This window comes from Peromyscus leucopus, chromosome 6, assembly GCF_004664715.2.
Source record: "Peromyscus leucopus breed LL Stock chromosome 6, UCI_PerLeu_2.1, whole genome shotgun sequence".
Classification (NCBI taxonomy): domain Eukaryota; kingdom Metazoa; phylum Chordata; class Mammalia; order Rodentia; family Cricetidae; genus Peromyscus; species Peromyscus leucopus.
In genome coordinates, this window is record NC_051068.1 from 7,528,046 (window position 1) to 7,549,159 (window position 21,114).

General features: G+C 44.8%; 1 protein-coding gene across 4 annotated transcripts in view; it reads right to left on the reverse strand.

Annotated features, from left to right (window-relative positions):
- Positions 1-21,114, reverse strand: part of Fndc3b (fibronectin type III domain containing 3B) — a 318,394-nt gene that overhangs the window by 90,643 nt on the left and 206,637 nt on the right. For all 4 annotated transcript variants that reach the window (XM_028875811.2, XM_037206506.1, XM_028875812.2 and 1 more), the window contains one exon: positions 2,816-2,874. In XM_028875811.2, coding sequence (XP_028731644.1) covers positions 2,816-2,874 — 59 coding nt within the window. The remainder of the gene's footprint in view (positions 1-2,815; positions 2,875-21,114) is intronic.

A 21,114-nucleotide genomic window follows, 5' to 3' on the forward strand; every position in this document is an offset into this window, starting at 1 on the left:
TTATACGCCGTTAGGTCCTGAAAACCAGCAGCTCACCAGGACACGAGGCTCCTAATTTCTAAACCACGAGGGCAGCATGAAAGCTCCCATCTTGGGAAGAGCAGGGACCATGACAGCTAAGTCCCCAAGGCACCCAAGTGTAGAGCTGAGGGACAAATACCTTGCATATCAGTAGACAGACTTTATGAAACTGACCAAATACTTGGATCTCTTTAAGGGAACAGTAAATGACTCACTCGATTTGGGGTGCCCAAAGTTACAGAAAGATGACTGGAGTCTGCCAGCCCTAGATGGTACTTCTGCACTTGAATCATCAGTAGGAATCTCAAAGAAAAACCACTGTTTTTCATTTGAAGTTGGTATAAGATGTAGCTGACAGGGAATAGAATGGAGAATTGCTCTTTCCAATTATGTGTCCATCCTTCTTCTACAGCTTGGCTTCTTCATCTGGTACCCCTCCTCATCTCTGAATGTAGTATGGAGCTACCTACCCTCTTGCTTAACTATAACTACGCTACAAACTGTAAGGAAAGCAAGTATTCTAACACAACATATAACTGTCCCCTCAGATCCTCACGGTGTTTTCATTACGTTAACTTTAAAAGATGAAGACATTCAGGCACCTCAATTTGTATCAGGAAGGAGCTAAACCTTGGCTAAGGTCAGGGAGCTTGATAACAGCAACACTGGCTACAAACCCGGAGGTGTGACTGCGAAACAGGGGCCGCTCGCCCCCAGCTGCTAGCTGGCACCGTGACAAGTTCTGCACTTGCCTTCCTCCACACTGGCCAGTCCGGGGGCATCTGTCCTACCCCCCAGAACCCAGACATGTCTATCATTTCTTCAGCAACAGTTGTCAAGGGTTCAGTATGTGTCAAGGACAGGGACAGCTAGGTCTTGGGTGCACAAAGACTATCATGCCCAAGAACTGTAGAAAGAAGGGACAAGAGGAAGAAGATGGTAGAGAGAAAACCATGCAAATGACTAACCGGGCTGGGGACTGAGTGGCTGTTACAGGCAGAGGACTTTACCAGGATGAAGGAAGAATGCCTCCTGCCTTGGTCTGGGAAGCCATCTGGGTCCTTCGCCAGAGCAATATATACTCTTGGTGGCTGAGCCATCTCTCCAGGCCTCTGCCTTGCTTTCTGAGACAAGTTCTCTTGCTGACTCTGGGGCTTACTGTTTCAGCTACACTTGTTGGTCAACAAACCCCAGAAAGCACGGTCTCTGTCCCTCTGTATTCAGATTACAGGTGTTCCAAGACACTTGGGTTCATTGTTGGTTTTGGTTTTTTTATGTGCTGCTGCGGTCCAGGCTCAGCTCCTCACGTGTGCACATCAAGCATTACCCACCGCGCCATCTTCCAGCCCCTTTCTAATCTCCCCTACTCTTGACCTCTAGCCCCCAAGCTGCTCTTGTGTCTACAACGTGAACTTCCACTTCTGTGTTTACAGTTGCCCATTCCTGCTCTTGGTCCTCCTCTTTCTACAGCACAGAGTCTACCAGACACATCCGACTGTGTACTATATTTATTTTTCTGGATGCTCTGCAAGTGAAACAGACCTAAGATGTCCAGGAATGGCCATGAAGATACAAAAGGAGCCTAAAGTGAATGTACCCTAGAGGAAGTCCAGCCAGCTGGAAGACCTTCAGGAATACCCTCGAGTGCAGTGTGTTATGAGCAACGGCAGGGACGCGTCCAGGCCACATTGAGACTAGAGGCACCACCAGAGGTACTGCAGACCGTGAGGACAGCCTGCCAGATGGTAAGGGTAGTGACTGGGGAAGCTGCTGAAAGGGACGTTCTGAAGCTATAGCCCAGCTACCCCTGGCAGCCAGTAGCAAATGGGAATAATTTATCAACTTACCTTCAAAATGGACCTAATATCTGGGCCTCTCTGCCACATTGGACACCACCTAATTCTGACTCCTGGACACCATCCTGTGGATAATGAGGAGTGGGAGGATTCCTAACACCCCCCCTCCCTGGCCCACCCTCTTGTTCCAATTCATCTGCCACCTTGGCTCACTCTGCAAATGCAGCCTCCATTACTTAGCACCTTTGCCTGAGATCTCCCAGTGACTTGACTGCTTGCCCTGCCCAGAAGGAATCCAGACTCAAGTCTCCAGCAATATCTCTGTAGTGTGCACCTTCCAACACACCCATGCTCCTTGGTTTAGTTCAAATGAGACCCTGAGGTCAATCTGGAGTTTGCTGTTTAGGAGCCCCAGTCTTCATAACACACCAAGAATCAAGGTTTTCCAATTCAGCCAGAAAACACTCCCCAAAACTCTGGCTCTAGCTCAGACAAAAAGGTTGAATCAACATTATAAATTTCTAGCTGAATTTCAAAACACCTGGCAAACGAAATTTAAATCTCGTAACATTACCACACCCACCATCTCTTTCTTGCCATTGTGCCCAATGTCCTCTAATATAAAAATACTGTTCTGAAATCTACCTAGGGAAACACCTGGGATCTCTGAGGTTTTCAAAATGTATTCTCCCTCCCTTTACAAAGGTAACAAGAAATTACAAAGAACAAACTGCTCTAGAGAACCAAGAAAACCTAGATGCATCTACCTGAATTCAGAACATCTGCACAAAGGTGGCATTTCTGTGGGTGACTACACAGAAGCCCGTTCTAGATTTTTGTGGTCTGTTAATAACTGATGACTGCTGATGACTGTTTCAAGCTTATTAAAATTTGCAACGGGAAGGGGTCCTTCTGCTTACCGATGGTGTGGCAAAATAAAAGCACATTAGGAATACCTAAGAACATGCTGTTCTTGCCCAGAGGTCCAGAAGACATACCTGTGGTTTCTCTATTCCCGAAAGAATGTCTTGTACTCTTTTGACTTCCAACTCATACTCTGCGAAGACAAAAAGGAGACAAAACGTGAGAAGACAGTAGGGCTGTCAAGTCTCCTTCCCCATGCCTTAGTGAAGGAGGTCATCAAGTCAGTCAGTTGCCTGGGAAACACACTGCTGGCGCCACTTTGAACGCTGGACGAGGGCATCACTGTGATGGTGCTATCTTGCCAGTGTACACTTGTAAGTACTCACTAGGTCAGCTTGACTTAGTCCTACTGCATTCAACATACACCAGGGAATAACAGGTCATGAGAAGGGCAGGCAGGAGACCCTTGCAATTGCAAGTGCACAGAACATCTTCTGGAGAAGAAGAACTTGAGCAACAATGGAGTGAGTTCAAACTTTTCTTCAGGATGTGTGTATGCACATGTGTGTATGCACATGTGTGTATGCACATGTGTATCCATGTATTCATTTATAGCTTGGGTTTTACGTTTGAACTGCACTGTTTATGTGGAAGGACTCAGAAAACAGCTGGGGTTTGAAGAAACATTAGACTTCTTCATAAATGATGCACATAAGGAGGGTGTGTGCACAGGTAAAGGCAGAACTACCTTCAGCTAGAGCTGCTGGAAAGCAGGGTGAAAACTTGACTAGGCTGCAAGACACAGGCGTTACAAACCTGGATGTGACAGACAGTGGTGAGGGGATGAGCGGGGATAATTCTAGTCTTCATCAACGAGATGGGAGATGACGTCTTCAATAAGACGAGGAAAGGGAAATATTACCACACATTTTCATAGTGTGGCAAAACCTGCTTTTTAGAAATACAAGGAGGAAAAAACCTTGGCGTACAGAGATGGAAAGAATGGACAGTCAAGTAAACAGAGTTCAATCTGCTTCACTTCAAAGAATCTAACTCTGAGTTGTGGTGGATTCCACAACTGTCTATCCTGATTTACAGTCCTGGAAGGATATGATTCCCAGGGCATAAATCCTTGTCCCCTAATTATTTATAGGTTAGTGGGGAGAAGGAAATCCAAATGGTGATTGTAGCATCAGGGGACCAAGGCAACCTGAAGGAGGGCAAAGCTGTGGGAAAGCTCCAGACCAACCTGGATAGAGTGAGTCCCATGGGACAGCAGACACCGGGGGCCGAGCTGGGCCCTGGAGGGCTGGCCAACCCTGCGTTCTGAGGGCTGGGGGCTCACTAGGCAGGTGTAATCTCAGCCACCTGCTCGAGGACCGTCTTCGCTAACTCCCCACTCTGTCCCTCAAATCTCATTGATCGTTTATCTACTACCAATATCTGAAAATAATTACCCTGCTTTCCTTTCATGCTCCTTTGGTTTTTCCTACTAAAATGTGCTTGGAAGGTATAGATACTACAGGCTTAGAGCATGTGACTGATTTCCTATAAAACAACAACAACAAACAAAAAACAAAACAAAACAAAACAAAAAAAACCCGTAATCTCAACATTTGGGAGGTAGAGAGGTGAGGATCTGGAGTTTCGGGCTAGCCTAGGCTACACACCAGAAGATAAGCTCCCAACTGGGAATACAAACAGCTAAATGAAATAAAGACAGTAATACCAGATATGGGGGTATGGGGAGGACTGAAGAAAAAAAACCCCGTCTCAGATGTTGGAAGCAGGACTATTGAGTAAAAAGCTCTCCAGAAAGTCTCAGTAGCAGACTAGCTCAAGGAGGGGACAGAATGTCTGAGCTTGAAGACAAGGCGGAGGAGCTGGACCATCAAGAGACAGACAGAGGAATAGTAAGAAGGTACCAATGGGAACCTCAGGACTCACGTATGCTCTGGGAAGACCACATCTACCAATGAAAGACACACAAGGAAAAGAAACCAGTTTTAAAAGCATGGAAATATTTCTGTGGAATCACAACAGACACTCCTTTTTTTTTTCTTTTGTTGTTGGTTCAAGTCTCCCCTCCCCTCCCCAAAGCACCTCTCTTCCCAAGAACATACAGTATCTTTAGCAAAGTGAAGGCTAAATTAAAAACACACAATAAAGTGAATAGTTAAAAAAAAAAAAAGAAAAAGAAAAAGAGCACCACACACTGAGGGAGCATGTGTTATGTGAAATTTAAACTTTCCATAAATAATGGTTTTTATGTTTGCTCCAAAAAGCCTAAGACCAGACTGTTTGAGTGAGTGTGCAGGCCAAACTAATTTAAACATTCCCCCTTTACAAACACAATTTACTCTTTGGTTTGTTTCAGATTTTTTTCCTTCTTAGAAAAGAAACTCAGGTCCATGCTTGGCTGTAGCTGTAAAAAGTATTTACACTGCACCAGCCCTTCATTCCAGTAGACTAACACCAACAGCAGTTTTCTCTGCACTTTCCCTGAATCCCAGACCAGCTTGTGTAGATGTGCCCCTCTGGACGTCAGAGTCCTCCTGGTCTGCCAAGGACATGCTACGGCTGCCCTCAGGTGAGCTAAGTCTATTGACCTGTGGGCTGAAAATACAGGGTCTAATCATTTAGAGGTAAGACCTAAATGGACAAATAATACTTTTAGATGAAAAGAAAAATAGGAATCAATAATAAAAATAAACTAGGCACCCAGTCAATATATCTGTTTTTATATATCTGTCAATATATTTGTTAATATCTGTGAAAATGAAAACAGGCAAAGGAAGGAAATGGTAAGAATGCTCAGAGAAAATTTTTTTTATGTAGAAAATCAAACTGGCTATTATCAATTTCAAAAGTATTATTTCTCTGAGAAGGAGGAAAAAGGCATCAAGTACATAAAAAAGTTTAATTACTCAGTGGTTAGGATTTAGAGGTAATGGTCTTAGGTATAAATACCACAACGAAGTCTCTAGCCCTCTTTAGATAGTGGTGTTACTGCACAGAGCCCACACGTGTGGACTGGGTTCACATCCTAGCACCTGCACAAACAGCATGTATCCTGTGCACCCCAGCACTAAAGTGGGTGGGAACAGGAGGATCGCTGGGGCTGGCTGGATGCAAACAGGAGCTTTGGCATCAGCAGAGACCCCATCTCAAAGGACCAGGCAGAGAGTGATAGAAAAGGGTACCTGATACCTTCATCTGACCTCCGTGCCTGTGCGCACAAACGTATACATAACACACATTCACACACATACACCCAAAAAACAAAAAAGTTAAGTTAGATCGCTGAAGAATACATTTTCAGAACATAAAAACAATACAGTTAATCCCTACAGAGCAAATACTTAAAAATCAAAAACAAACAGCCCCCAGTGGCTTTGGAGGCAACTCAGTAAGTAACATGCTTGTCATAGGACCTGAGTCTGGATTCCCAGCAACCATACAGAAGCCAGGCACACCCCTGTCTGCTTGTAATCCCAGCGCTAGGGAGCTGGGGACAGCGAGATCCCAGGGCTCTGCACAGGTGGGCTCCAGGTTCAGTGAGATGCCCTGTCTCAAAAATAGAAGGAGAATGGCTGAGGAACACTCCCTATAGCAACCTCTGGCCTTCACACATGCACCCGCATACACACATGCACACACATGAACATGGTTGGGCACACACACATAACCACAATATTGACATCAAATATTTTGACTTAAAATTCAAAACAGAAATCTTTCTAAGTATTAGTTGGGAAACTGATCACATTCTTTGAAATTCTGAAAAATGGATGAACACTAGCCCATCAGTGACAAAAAAGAAAAAAAGCTGTATTCCAGAATGTGGGAAGTTGCATTCTGGTCTAGGAAAATATTTTCAAGGGTGGCTTGGGTTCCAAAAAGATTCTGGAACCTGAGAGAAAAATGGAAGGAGAGATGAATTCCTTTTGCAGGTGGAGTGACCAGCTGAACAGGAGAGCTGGCCACAGAATGTAAATGGGACACCAGGGCCTAATTTCCTCTGGGCTTCAGTTGCTATTTGTGGAATTCAGGAGAAAGAACAGTTTTCTTTCCTGGAGCAAGTTTTGAGACAAAGTTCTACCAGACACTTTCACATTAATCTACCATCAAGCAAACAAGCCCTTCCTACTGAGGAATCAACAGGAAGGTGCCAGAGAGTCTTCTCGACTCCCACAACTCGACACACATCTCGCAAGTTACCTTGCTTGTTGCCAAGTAAATTAGAACCTGCTTGAAATATCGGAAGATTCGATTTGCACTTCTCTCAAATTCTCAAAGAAATAAACCCATGTTTGCTTCTCAGGGAACCCTAAGTATGCACGAAACCATACAGAAGCAACTAGCGTTTTTAAATACATCAAATTAAGCAGAGACAGAAATCTCACAAAATTGGATAAAGGTCCTAGATAACTGTACGCCTGTTCACTCAGGCACCAGCCCGTGCCTCTGACTCCCTGTGCATGGCTGGACTCCACCAGTGAGCTGCGCCACCCCGCGCCAGATACAGCTCTTTTATTGGGGGAGACTAAACTCCATGGTAATCCAGCGAGGGCTGTTGCTTCGCTTGATGTATGACAGAAAGGCAGTTGCTTTAAAACAGGAGAGAAGGAACAAAGGTAATTACAGTTTGTGTACCTTTTCTACAGCGGCATCTAGAAACTCCCCTGGCTTGCTTTTTCATTAAGACTTGGTGGGACACAGCTAGAATTTTTCAATTAGCTTAGTTAATACTTTTGTAAGACGGAGGATGGATGGACAGAATCCACAGTGTACGGATCTTTAATAACTCCATTATCTACAGAGCAAACTTTGAATCGTTTTATAGCAGCATTTCCTTACTTATGCCTCATATAACTAAATTATTTGGGGATAAGGCTAGACATTTAGCCTATTGCCGAATACACATTGAAGCCCAGCCACTGACAGATGGATCTCAGGTGGGATCTCCTGAAGCAACAGTCTGGCTTACTGCAAAACTGTTACACTCTAGGAGACGCGCTGTCTCCCTCAGGACATCCCCACGCATGACAAGTGCAAATTCCCAGTCACCCCCAGGCAGGGGACATCAGTGAGAGGAGGAGGTGCTATAAGGAAGAAGAGAAGTTCTCACTCTGTCTAATGGGGCAGCACCAGACACGTAGTTACTCACAGAGTAACCACGGGTGTGTGTTGGATGGCTATTCTCATTTTTCCAGAGGATACGGAAATTCAATGTTTTATGGGAAATTGCCCAAATCTGTAAAAATGTATACATTAAAATAGCTTAAACATATAGGAATGCTTGGAGTAACATTATGGGTGAGATATCTGTTCTCCCCCAAATTCATGTCAGCCTGTTCCCAAATGTGATGGTATCGGAGGCAGGGTCTTTGGAGGGATGGAGTTGGGATTAGATGAGGCATTGAGGATGGAGCCTTGTGAATGGGATCTGAGTTTGAGGACATGATAGCTCTAGGAAGCAGGAAGCCAGACACTGAATCTGCCTACACCAAGACTCAGAGCTTTCCACACACCATGACAGTTTAAGCCATGTGGTCTAAGTGTTGTGTTTTGTGTCCATGTGGAGGCCAGATTTCAAGCCTTGGTGGGTGTCACTGCTCAGGATGCTGGCCACCCTGGGACTCACCAACTGGCTGAACTGGCCGACCAGAGCCCCAGAGATTGGCCTGTTTCTGTCTCCCCAGGACGGTATTTCAAGCACAGCTGTGGATCACCATATCTGGCTTTTCCCATGGGGTCTGGGGATCAAACTCGGCTCCTTATGGTGGCCTTGCAAGAGTTTCACCCGCTGAGCTTCCTTTCCAGCCCCATATCTCCTCTGCAGTAAACAAAGCTGACCTCCGTTGGTCTCTATTGTCATGCTGGTAGCTGTAAGACAGCGTCTTTCTATGTGAATGAGAAGTTCTTCTCTTTAAATATCAATGGGTTCCGATGCTTTGGTGTTTGTTTTTATTTTAAAATCTGTGTACTTAGCACACACAATTGTTAGGTTTCCTGGCGGCATTTTCAAACAAGGTTCTTCTTTCTGCAGTGCCCCCTTACCGTCCTTAGGTCCCTCAGCCCTGCCCTGCCCGCCTTCTCCTTGTGCATCCTGTGTGCCCCGCTGCTTCTCTCCCTCAGCATCTCCCGGCTACTCCTGCAGTGTCCTTCCCAGTTGCAAAGCCTGTACCCATAATCACCCCCATTTATATACGAACGTGTCCACTAGAAGCTCGGCTGTGCATATGAGAGACTTTCCTGAGTCTGAATTCCTTCCCCGAACAGAGTACTTCTCAGGACACAGTTTTTAATGTCAGTATGTCAAAACTGGCAACATCGGCATTATTAATCTTGGAGATGACAAATTTGCCACACACGTAGCTACTATCCTCTGGTCCCCATTGTCCTTGGTAGTGGCTTCTGCTGTGGAAACTTGTTAAGCACTCTGTTTTAACATGATGTGACCCACACACTATGAAACACAAAGTGCCACCAGACCAAGCCTGTTTAAACATTTTCCATTCACGATAACTTTCATATTTTCAGGTCTTCAGGTACACAAATCAAACATAAATTGATAATAATTCACAGAGCAATTTCTTTGAAAGCAATTTTTTGCCAAACACATATATTCTTTTTTACTATTTATGGAGGATGAAAACAAATTTGCACACTAGTGAGATTGCTCTGCTTATTTATTTTCCCATAAAGAATCAAACCTGGCTGACTATTTCGTATGGCAGGACATGGGGTATCCTAATTGTTTTTCAGAGTTGATCATTATTTTTATTTTATAATCATCAATGCTGAGAATGCTGCTTTGCCTCAGCTCATAGTATAAAATGGCAGAAGTATGTTTCGAGTCAGTTCAGAAATTCCTGGATATTCTATCTTCATGCCAAACTAGAGTATACTTCACGTAGGAAACCACAGAACACATTTCGCTCCTCTTGTGGGCTGTAATTTCTGCTCTCAGTTTAATTGGACTATGCTTCACTTCTTGTTCTTCCTAATCAACATCTCCCTTCTAAGAACTAGATAATCAAAAGAGACAGCACCATCTGCCTCAACACCCACAAGAAAATGGACTGTCTTCTAAATGCACTGAGGTCAAAACTGAATTAAGATCAAGAGTTAAGATTTGGCAAGGAGGAAGGATATCGACACCCAGTGTTAACTGGAGAGGTGGACCCAGATGGGAACTACTCCAAGCACCAGAAGCTCTCCACTCATAAGATTTTCCATTTACTCTCAAACATAGACATGATGAAGAGACATCTGCAAATCCAAGTCACTACAAAGAAGTCTTGACTTGCTCTCAAGCATCCTCCTCTATATCGATCTTGCTACCTCATTCTACGTTTATCGTAAAATCAAATTACTTGGAACTTAGACCCTCAGCTCCTATGTAAAGGAGCTATCCATCATGAGCCATGGAGACAGATCTCTATTGTCTAAATGGGATACTCTTGTTTGAAAATATGATAGATAAAAATAAAACATAAAGATGTCAGTTGCACATATATCCACTCCCACTACAATGACACTAATATTCTCCTAAAATACCAAGAACTGAATACAACATTTTGGCTCCAAATCCACTCTGTAAATGGCATCATCTACGTTATCTGCATGTCAAAGTCTATAGATGTTATTCCTCCTTCACCTGGCTGGCATACCCTAACAATGGAGGTAGCCACATCCTGGACTCACTAGATTCAAAGGGTCCCTACAGGCAAAAGCAGCTATTTGGATTTGTGCTCTAAGCTGGGTGAGAAATAAAAATGTACAAAAAGAAAATATTATAAAGATAAGATAGAAAAACTATGAAGTAGATGCCCCCAAGTGATGCAGGGTAGACAGAAAAGGAATGATTGACAGATAAAAAGTTTCAAAATATGGCTTTCTATGACTACCCTAAATCAACAACCTATAATAAATAATTAACTTTAAAATAATTTGATTTTAATACGAGATTTTCATTGTTAATATAAAACTGCATAACACAAAAGGCGACAGACAAACTCTAAGTTAATTAGGGTAGGACAGTGTCAAATGTGAAGGGGTAACTGTCTCCCTCTCCTGCCACATTGGACTCTGCCCGATGCCAGTTCTCCCGCCAGGCATTGCCTTTAGCTCGCAGGGCTACAACGGCCCTCTCTGCAGGGTTTCCTCTACCTTCTGCCTTCCTCTCCACACATAGTACAGATCACACTATACTTCAACTCCTCCCCCACAGCCATCTTCAGTCCTCCCCGCCTCGGGGAGTTCAAGCTTCAGAACCGCAGTCATCAAATCTACTAACACCCCAGGGCCTAACTGAGCGCTTGGCACAGGAATTCTCAACAAATGAGAAACACAACTCCCATGGCAGATACTGAACTTATTTTCTCAATGTGAGTAAACAAGCATGAGGACATCAGGACGGAGTGAGCTGTAAAGAAAGGTATCTTAGGAAATCATAGCATTGCATCAAATATCACTAAGATAAAACTGCACCAGAAATCGGTAGATCTACACAGTTACATGAGATACAAATACACACAATCTAAATACATTCAGTGATCATCTTAAATTTCATGTAGACTAGAAATATTTCCCTAGCCAGAGTGAAGTCTGTCTAGCAATATGCTCAAAGGCCATCAAACTTGCTGTCACACTAAGATGCTTAAATGCAATTGGGGGAGTTACTGATGTAATGGAGAATTCCTGGGTCTCACTATAGAGGAGAGCTTCTTAAACTGTGGGTTACAAGCACAAATGAAGTTGTACAACCGAATACGGGTGCTTCGAAAAGTTGGACAACAGAAAAAGGGTTGCTAATTGAGCAATGGTCAAAAATGAACTCAAGATCAAGTCTGCAACGCATCTGAGTGCATCTGGCAGTGTTCCCCTGTGCTGACTTCTGTGACTTCACATGAAAATGAAATGTCTGCCACGGGCTTTCGAGCTTGAATATACTGTCTCCAGTGCTGTTGTAGATGGCTGTGGAGCCTTTAGGAGGTGAAGCCTTGAGGGAAGAAGTAGATCTGTGGGGTGCGGGTGAACCTGGAGGTGTTACAACCTAGTCCCATCTCCAGTCCTCTATCAGCTTTCTAACTGCAGAGGCAATGTGACCAGCTACCTACACATGCCTCTGCCACCACAGCTTCCCTACCACAGCGACTGTATCCCTCCCAACCTCGAGCCACGGCTTCCCTACCACAGCGACTGTATCCCTTCCAACTGTGAGCCACGGCTTCCCTACCACAGTGACTGTATCCCTTCCAACTGTGAGCCAAAATAAAATCCTTCTTCTCTCCAGTTACTATACCCCAAAGTATCAGAGAAACCAAGATTTAATTCTTTATATGAAAATTAAAAAGTATATCTGACTTAATAGTATGTAAATCTGCTTTTACTTTTACTAAATGGTAAAATCATGCTCCCCAAAGAAGTGCATTAAAACTCTTTATGATTTGTTGTTATTGGATATTTGATTTGTAAATGTATCTTATATACCTGTATACCTAGGGCTGTGCAAAGATGTCTCAGAGAAAAGGGGTCAAAGGACAGAAACATCTTAAGAAGCCCTGCTCTAGCGAATATCCTGGTAAGGATGGAATTTAACTAGAGATATGTAAAAACTATATATAAATGTGTATATATGTATATGTGTATATATACACATAATTTTCTTGTACATACATTGTACATGACACTGTGTTATGTAGGGACACTTTCAAATAAATACATTATATGTTGACTAAGTTTAATTGGCTATATACGAGTCGTATTTTAGAAAGTGAATTTGGAGTACACAGAGTTGTTCTCAGACACGAAAGTAGTTGGCTTGCTTCAGTGGTGAGCTGTTGTCCAGCTTCCCTATGCCATGGTGATTATGTTATTCACACAAATTGGCATCTATGAAGACCAAAAAGATGGCACTTTTACACCTCTTTAACCACTGGAGACTCAGCCCAGTCAAAAAGTGGCCCTCTGAAGTAGAAGCCCCTGTGGCAGCCTTCACGCCTGCATCCCTTTCTGCCCTTGTCATGTGACCTATGACGGCTGCTGTGGCGCCTTTGCTCCAGACCGCCATCCTCAGTTCATAATCCTGATGAGTAGAAAGCTCCACTGCTTCCATTCAGGTGTCAGCCCAGCAATGTTTGCTTGCTCCTGACCCTCAGTGCTCTACCTGACTTTGCTTTGGGATTCAAGTGAGATCCTTAGGATATCACCCAGCAGGCAGTTCAGCACAATGTAATTACAGCAGGAGTTGAAGTATGTTTATACTGTTCCGGTATCACATTCAATTGTAGAAGCTCAACTTAGAAATTCAAATAGAAGCTACTAAAACTTATTTCAAAAGCTGGCCACCAAAAAGACCATTTGCTGGGGGTATTCTACAGACCATTTTGTGCCAATGTGCTGGAAACACAATATTCTCCGCCCTTCCTTCATGCATAGATATATAACATTCAGGATGGTTAGAAGTTAGAGCTCTCAGCATCGGGCAATAATTGCATGCTAGACTGTTTTTGCAGCCGGCTGTGGTTTGAGGGAAAAAGTGCATACTGGTTCCAACAGAACAGAAACTTGGTTGGCCCATAAATATGGCTGCTTTTGGTATGCTGCACTGCCTGAAATGTCGGAGCGTTCTCTTCCTGAACAGTGAGTACAGAGTGTTTCCAAACCGCGGAACTTAGTTACAAGCCCAGCTGTTGTCCGGTATTTGCAGGCACTTCACATTTGCAGAAGAACGCAGCCGCTCCTCTGCAGTCTTTCAGCAAAGATAAAGATTCTGCTGTTATATAAAGCACCAACCATTAAAACATGAATTAATCTGTATTAGTTGGATAGCATTCCTAACAACCTCAGCAGCCACTGGGCAGAAGTTTCTTCTGTGGAGAAACCACAAATCTACAACAATCTTGCCCCAGGCCTATGTTTCTGAGGATGCAGATAGTTGTGTCAGGCAAAGGCCCCTGTGTTACTGCAGGCCAGAACCAGGAAGGCAATGTGAAGCGGCCTACACTGGGGGAGCAAGCCACACAGGCAGAAAGGAGCCCGCCCTGAGGCCACCGTGGACCCGCTGGGGTGACTCGTGTGTACAACAACACTCTTACTAGACATGAACACAAGCTGGAGACAAGGATGGAGTGAAGCATTCTGTAACAATAAGCTGAAATGTCTAGTTGTAGCTGGTTGTGAACTAGTCTTTATTTCCAAACTTGAAAAGCGAAGTGTAAAAGTCCTATTTTCTTTCTTATCTTTTATAGGATAAGCCCATTATCAAGATGGCTACCAAGTTGAGATTTGGAGCAGGAAACTCCATCAAGTATAATAATGCCACCTAAATAGGAGACATTAATATTTGTCTAACCCAGCAATTTAAAGATCATGAACACCAACCAGGGTTACAGTCCAGCAGAAGCAAGTGAAATAACGTGGAGAGAACGTCCAGAAGTTTTGTGCGCACACTCAGTTCTGACCAGCTTCAACTGTGAAATTGAAAGCATTCCATCTGCTCGCCAGCTGTGGCCCCTAATCCTCTCTAATAACTTCAGCTTGTGCAAGTCCATGAGAATCAAGATGTCTTCCAAATTTCATTTCACATTAGTTGCCAGGATTGATTTTTAGACATCAGCCTCCAGTGGAAAGCGGCATAAAGCAGACGTGAGCAGCAGGTGTGGACTGCCAGAGCAGTGAGAGGGAACAGGAAGACAGACAGACAGACGGGGTGGAGAGGGGAGCAAGGTGGGCAGCCAGAGGACGTGTTTCTTAGGGGACTGGGCTCCCCAGCAGAGGCCCTGGGGCTTTGAAAAAGACGCCCCCTCCCTGAAATAGGAACATTAAACTTACCTAAGTAAAGAGCAACGTTTGTAGTTAAAAGGCGATGTCTCCCTGTGTCTAGCATGAGGCCCTCCCACTTATCACTTCTGCTGTGTTTGGGGACTCTGAGCAGAAGTGTTCTCAGACACTGACTGTTACCAAGCTGAGGACTGGGCTCATCGGGCCTATGGGATACTTTCTTACAAGGCTCCATGAAGGGTGCTCATCCAGCCTGGCTAAAAGCCCGTCGTCTAGAGAAAATACCAAGTTGGAAAGGTGCAGACAGTGTAGGGTACTGTGTTTTCTTACTCGCAACCCCTGAAGTACCCTTCCACCGCTGCCCGCCCTGTGATGCTTTTGTTTCTGACTTGTAAGCTTACACACAGTAAGAAAGCTTTCTAAGTAAATATATTTCTATTTACTTATTTACATTTAGTTTTGAGCTCTTGTACCTTTAATTTATACTGCTAGGATTTTTTTCTAAAGCTAGAATTACAAATCTCTGCTAAACCCAGTGCTGACCCAGCCTCAGGTGACATACATAACCATAAGCTAGGGCAGCCCTGCTTCTGCCATGTGTGTATGAGAGGCATGCTTATATCCTAGGCTACAACTCTCAAAAGCTTTCTCTTCCTAGACAGTGCTATCAGAGAGCTCTGAACGGAGATGAGTCTCTCCTTCTTTCAAAATGCCAGTGCACACACTGACCTGATAGGATCTGCTTTCTCGAGGCTTCCACAAATATTTCTGCATCTTGCACTCTTGCTACCATCTAGAAGGGGATGGCTCTCCATTTTTATTGTGTTTACCTTGTGAACGTTCCTGTAAGAACGGGGTGACCAGTTGGTGCTGCCCTTGCTGGCAGAGACTCAAGTGTTAGGACAAAGTGAACCCGAGAGTCTACAGTGCCTCCTACCACGTAGGAATGAGTGTTTTTACCACATTTTCCAAGAGAGTTAAGAAGACACAAATCCATTCTGAGTAGAAATGGTACTGGCTAATAAAAGTTAACGTATCACTTAAAATGTATTTATTCTTTGGAAAATGTTAATGGATTCAAAGGCCAGCTGGGGACTGAAAGCATCCCCAAACTATGGAATGAAAGGGGTGAACTGACGTTTCTGAAATGCTTGTGATGATGTAGTCAAGAATATGTTCCTGGAAGTTTTAATTTCTCTGCACTACATGAAACATCACAAGAATTAGGAGAAAAGAGGGGACACAAAACCCAGATTCTAGCTGTGGATAAAGCTAACAATGCTGGTAGAAATAACACTGGGCGACCAAAAGTATCCAGAGTCACCAAGGGAGGGTCGTTCTTCCTCAGAAAACACAAAGCAATGGTGATGAAAAATTTCCACATTTATTTAGTAGAAGAAAATGCAAGGCTTAGTGTAGGGAAGGCCACCACCAGTGGGCAAGGATCAGGCTTAACAGTAAATTTTTACCCAGCATTCAATTTGTCAAGAAAAAGCATTTCATCTCGGCTGTTTCTTATGTGGTTCCATCCTAGTATTTGGATTAATAAACTATCTCATGATTCTTTCCAGCTACAGTGGAATTCTATATTTTAACCCCAGCCTTGTAAAATGAAAAACAAAAATTTAAATAAAAAGCAAATTTAGCAATTTATGGTATCTATAAAAAAAACGTTTGGAAGTATCCTTGAGTGAGCTTTGCTCTTGAACTTTTGCCAACTTGGTCTGTTTGGATATATCGAAGGGGTGAACTCTTATGAGGGGTTATAGACCACACACACACACACACACACACACACACACACACACACACACACACGGGTTAGCTAGTGGTGGAGGTCAGCAGCCACGTGACCCTGAACCATTTGGTCTGAGAGGGGAAGGTAAACACCACCACTGTCCAAACGGCAGGACTCTCCAGGAGAGAGAAGGCCCCGGGCAGGAAGGACAGGAACGTGAGAGAACTCAAAGGGAGGTACCGGGCAGAGGCAGACCCAGTCACATGCTGGGAAAAGGGCCTGCACTTTATGCTAAGTTTGAAAGGAAAATATGGGAGATGGATTTAAGAGGAGCTCCCTGGCTGCTGGGGGGAGGGGAGGATAAATTGGCAGCAGAGAGACAGAAAATAAGAATTCCATTTCAGACGTAGAAGCTCTATGGAAGTGGTCATGTGTGTATACGAGTGCATGCATGGACAGACAGACAGACAGACAGACACACACACACACACACACACACACACACACACACACACACACGCACACACACACACTCTCGAGCCTGACAAACACTGTAAGGACCGTAGGAAGTTAGGAAAGCCCACTTCATGAAGCATGTTGGATATCTAGAAAACTGTTACTTGTTTCACAGACTTCTACACCTAAGTTTTCATTTGTGACATTGACATGCAGAGGAACTGCAAGAGTGCACAGCGGATAAAATGTTCCGGGAGGGTGGTGTGCCTGCTGCCCAGTCCACAGAGCTGCAGAAGGAACAGAGCCGAGGCTCTGGTCACACTCATCCCTGCTGCCGTCAGTCAGACATCGGCCAGGGGAGCCTCGCTCTAGACAGCAAGCCAAACTGTCTACATTTAAGATTTCAACATATTTCCACAAATGCGGCCGCAAGAAAAGGCAAATCCTACTAAATGGAAAATATATTTCAGTCTCCAAAGCTGCCCTCAAATAGTAAAATGACTTAACCAGACACACGCACACGGTTTTGTCCAAAGTCCTTCTCATCTAATTGGCTCCAAGAGGACCTGGCAGGCATCGTCTATGCTGTGATCAATGCTCCTCTGGAAGGAACACCTAAGTAACTAAATGACCGGCTCACAGGGGCAGTCAAAGCAAAGCTGCTCAGACGGAGCTCAGCTTCACCATCAGTGAGCCTGGAAACTGTTCCAGAGAGGCCATGCTGCCTGGATCCTCCTCGCCCTTCGCGAGAGCCTCGAAGTGTGCTTCCCAGTGAGCCCACAGCCACATGGACTGCCCTGAGGCGGGCTGCAGGGCACAGGCTCTGCCTACTTCCGCCTCCCTTTGCCACCTGCAGCATCCGCTGTCCTGACATTTTATTGCTCATGGCTATGGCTGGGAACCGATTATCTGGCTGAGTCTGGCCCCCACCGTTCTCATCAACCTCCTGCTTTGGAATACTCTTCAGTTCTGCAAACTCACAGCAGAGCATAGCATTGACTAACTCAGTCGTCCACTGGACGCTGCAGACACAACACAATGATGCCTGCCTGACAGGGATGTGCGCGTATGTGTACGAGTCCACGTGTATGGATATAGACCCATGCAAACACACATATACATAAATGACCACATTTGACAAAATTATATAATTCTGGAAGAAAAGGGAGTAGCAGGTACCAAGTTCTATCTCATATAGTTTAAAATTTTCTGTTTTTCCAAGTTAGGCAAAATTCCTGCCCAAAGGTAAAAACAAAACTGATAAAACCCACCCACGTTCACCGTGACAAGCAGCAGGGGTCAAGAGCATCACAGACACTTAGACTTGTGGCAGTGCCCATACAACACCTGAAACCTGAGGGGCTGGCAATGCTTCTTCAAGATTAGGGCAAGCAGATCTGTACAGACAGCAGTTCTCAGGGAGAAGACACTGGACCCATCCATAAAGGCAACGAACGTGGCCACTGTGGGTCTTCTTAAACAGAACTAAACTGAAGGAATATTAGATTCACTAAGCTTTTTTTAAAAAAAATAACTTTAATGAGTCTTAGTAAGAACTGGATTGTTTCCTTTTCAAAGAACATGGACATGCCCAAATCGGGCAGATGTGTCATTTCCTAGGAAATGGTATTTATTGCATCTGCTACTGCAATTTTTTTAACCGAGCTTTCTGGCTGACAGGTGGTGAGTGGCTTTCCCAGGCTATGGGCTTCCACATGAACACTGCCTTTCCCAGGCCCGACAGGATGGAGCTAGCTGATCAGACAGAAATGGAAACGGAAATGGAAACAGGGCTAACCCAAACCTTCCTCCTTTCCCACTGCTTCTCCAGGGTAATTTGTCACAGCAATAAAAGCTGATCATAAAAACACACAAGGGTCCTCTTTACTAGGTAGCCTCCCTGGAGTTGTGAGTTGCAGTCTGGTTATCCTTTGCTTTACATCTAGTATCCTCCTATGAGTGAGTACATACCATGTTTGTCTTTCTGAGTCTGGTTTACCTCACTCAGGATGACTTCTTCTAGATCTATCCATTTGCCTGCAAACCTCATGATGTCATTGTTTTTCTCTGCTGAGTAGTACTCCATTGTGTATATGTACCACATTTTATTTATCCATTCTTCAGTTGAAGGGCATCTAGGTTGTTTCCAGGTTCTAGGATTGCCCAACAACAGAGAAATGGATGACATCTACATGAGCAAACTGGGGGTGGGGCTGGGTAAATGGAGGGCAATGGACGGGGGAAAGAGAGCTTAGGGGAGCAGGAGGTCCCAGCTGGATCAGGAGCAGAGTGGGAGAATGGGGAGGGAGATACCATGATGAATGAAGACTCCAGAGGAACAGGAAGAAGCAGAGTGCTAGAGAGGTCCCCAGAAATCCACAAAGATACCTCCACTGTAGACTACTGGTAATGGTCAAGAGAGTGCCTGAGCTGACCTGCTCTGGTGATTGGATGGCCAAACACTATGATGGAGGCGGAAGCAGAGATCCACAGCTGAGCCCTAGGTGGAGCTCTGGAAGTCCAATCGGCGAGAGAGAGGAGGGATTGTATGAGCAAGAGATATTGAGACCATGATTGGAAAAAGCACAGGGACAAATAGCCAAACTAGCAGAAATACATGAACTGTGAACCAATGGCTGAGGAGCCCCCATGGAACTGGACCAGGCCTTCTGGATAAGCGAGACAGTTGATTAGCTTGAACTGTTTAGGAGGCCCCCAGGCAGTGGAGCCAGGACCTGTCCTTGGTGCAGTGGCTGGCTTTTTGGAGCCTGGGGCCTATGCTGAGACACTTTGTTCAACCTTGGTGTAGGGAGGAGGGGACTGGACCTGCCTTGGCTGAGTCTACCAGGCTGGGCTGACTCCCCAGGGGAGACCTTGCCTTGGAGGAGGTGGGAGTGGAGGGTGGACTGGGGAGGAGGGCTGGAGAGTGGGAGGAGGAAGGACGGGGAGGAATCCATGGCTGATATGTGAAATTAAATTAATTATAAAATAAAAATATTAAAAAAAGAAAGAAAACACACACACACACACACACACACACACACACACACACACACACAGGAAAAGCGTCCTGGCATTCAATCGGAACACCTATGCATGGTCTTCCCTGAGGGCACTGTCACCGTGAGAAGGCTCTGCCGATGGCTCCTGCCCCGCATTGCCAGAGAGACCTATCTGCTGCCACACACTGCCCCTTAAATCCCACGACCAGTGCTGAGAAGAGTGGATTCACCAGTTAGACCTGAGCAGGACATGAGTGAGGGCAAGAGCCAATTCTGGCCCAGTTTTTAGAACAGACATGCTGGAGGTAACTTGGGGTGGGTTGAAATGGTCTCTGAAAGGATCCCAGAAACCAACCCTGAGAATGGAGGAGTTATCTGACATGGTCCAATCTTTGGGGGATGTGATAGAGGATTTTGAGGTGAGAAGATTTCCCTGGGTTTTCTAGGTGGGCCCCAAATGAAAGAAATCGCAAGTATTCTTACAAGGAGGAAGCCGAGGAGAAAGCCACATGAAGACAGAGCTGAGACCCGAGATGCTAGTGGTAGGTCTAACTGGCCAAGAGATGCTGGCATTCACCTATGGCCAGAAAAGGTCAGTGGACAGTTTCTTCTGTGAGCTTCTCTCTGGCCCCACAAGCTAGCTGGCTTCAGCCTAGTGACCTCTGAAACTGTAATCCACAAGCTCTCTACACTAAAAAATAATGATTTTCTGTTGCTTTAAACTACCAGCTCTGTGGTAATTTGTTAGTCACAGGAAACTGACAATGCACCCATTTTTGACCTACTGTGTTAAAATCTGTGGATGGCAGTCAGTTTGGTGTGACAAGAAGCAGCGAGAAAACTGGGCCCCAGGGAAGTGACAGAGCTCAGATCTGCCAGGACTGTGCCAGCTGCTCTCTGCCATTTCCCCACAGGACAGAACTCAGATCTGCTATTTAATTTTGAGCGCCTGGTAACAGCAGATAGGCCCACTCAGAATTACCCCAAATGGGGGAACACCAACTAACTCCCGTTCACATGCAGTTCCTAGGCACAGGAAGTAAGGCAGCTCCTTTCCCCATTCAGTCCATGCTCCTTTATCATGAGCTTTAAAAGGATTCTGAAGTGCTGAGACAACACCCACTCGTGACCGCACGCTTCCCAGTGAGCTTGACTGGGGATGTTCCTAAGCGGTAGATTCTCTATATGGTAGTCATAGATCCAGGTCTGAAAACACCCTGTAAGACTTGGGAAACTGAGTAAAATGGAAAAATTACACGCAAGTGTTCCCGAAAAACATTCAGTCCTCTAATAACTCAAATTTCTCTTAAATAAGAGTAATTTTCCAGGAACGAAACCAGCACCTAAGAGAGTATAGTTAGTGTAACTGTCACCTACAATTAGCACATAGGATAGGTTGATTGCTAGTGGTATCTTCCTCCCAGCACTGAAACAGCCTTCTAGT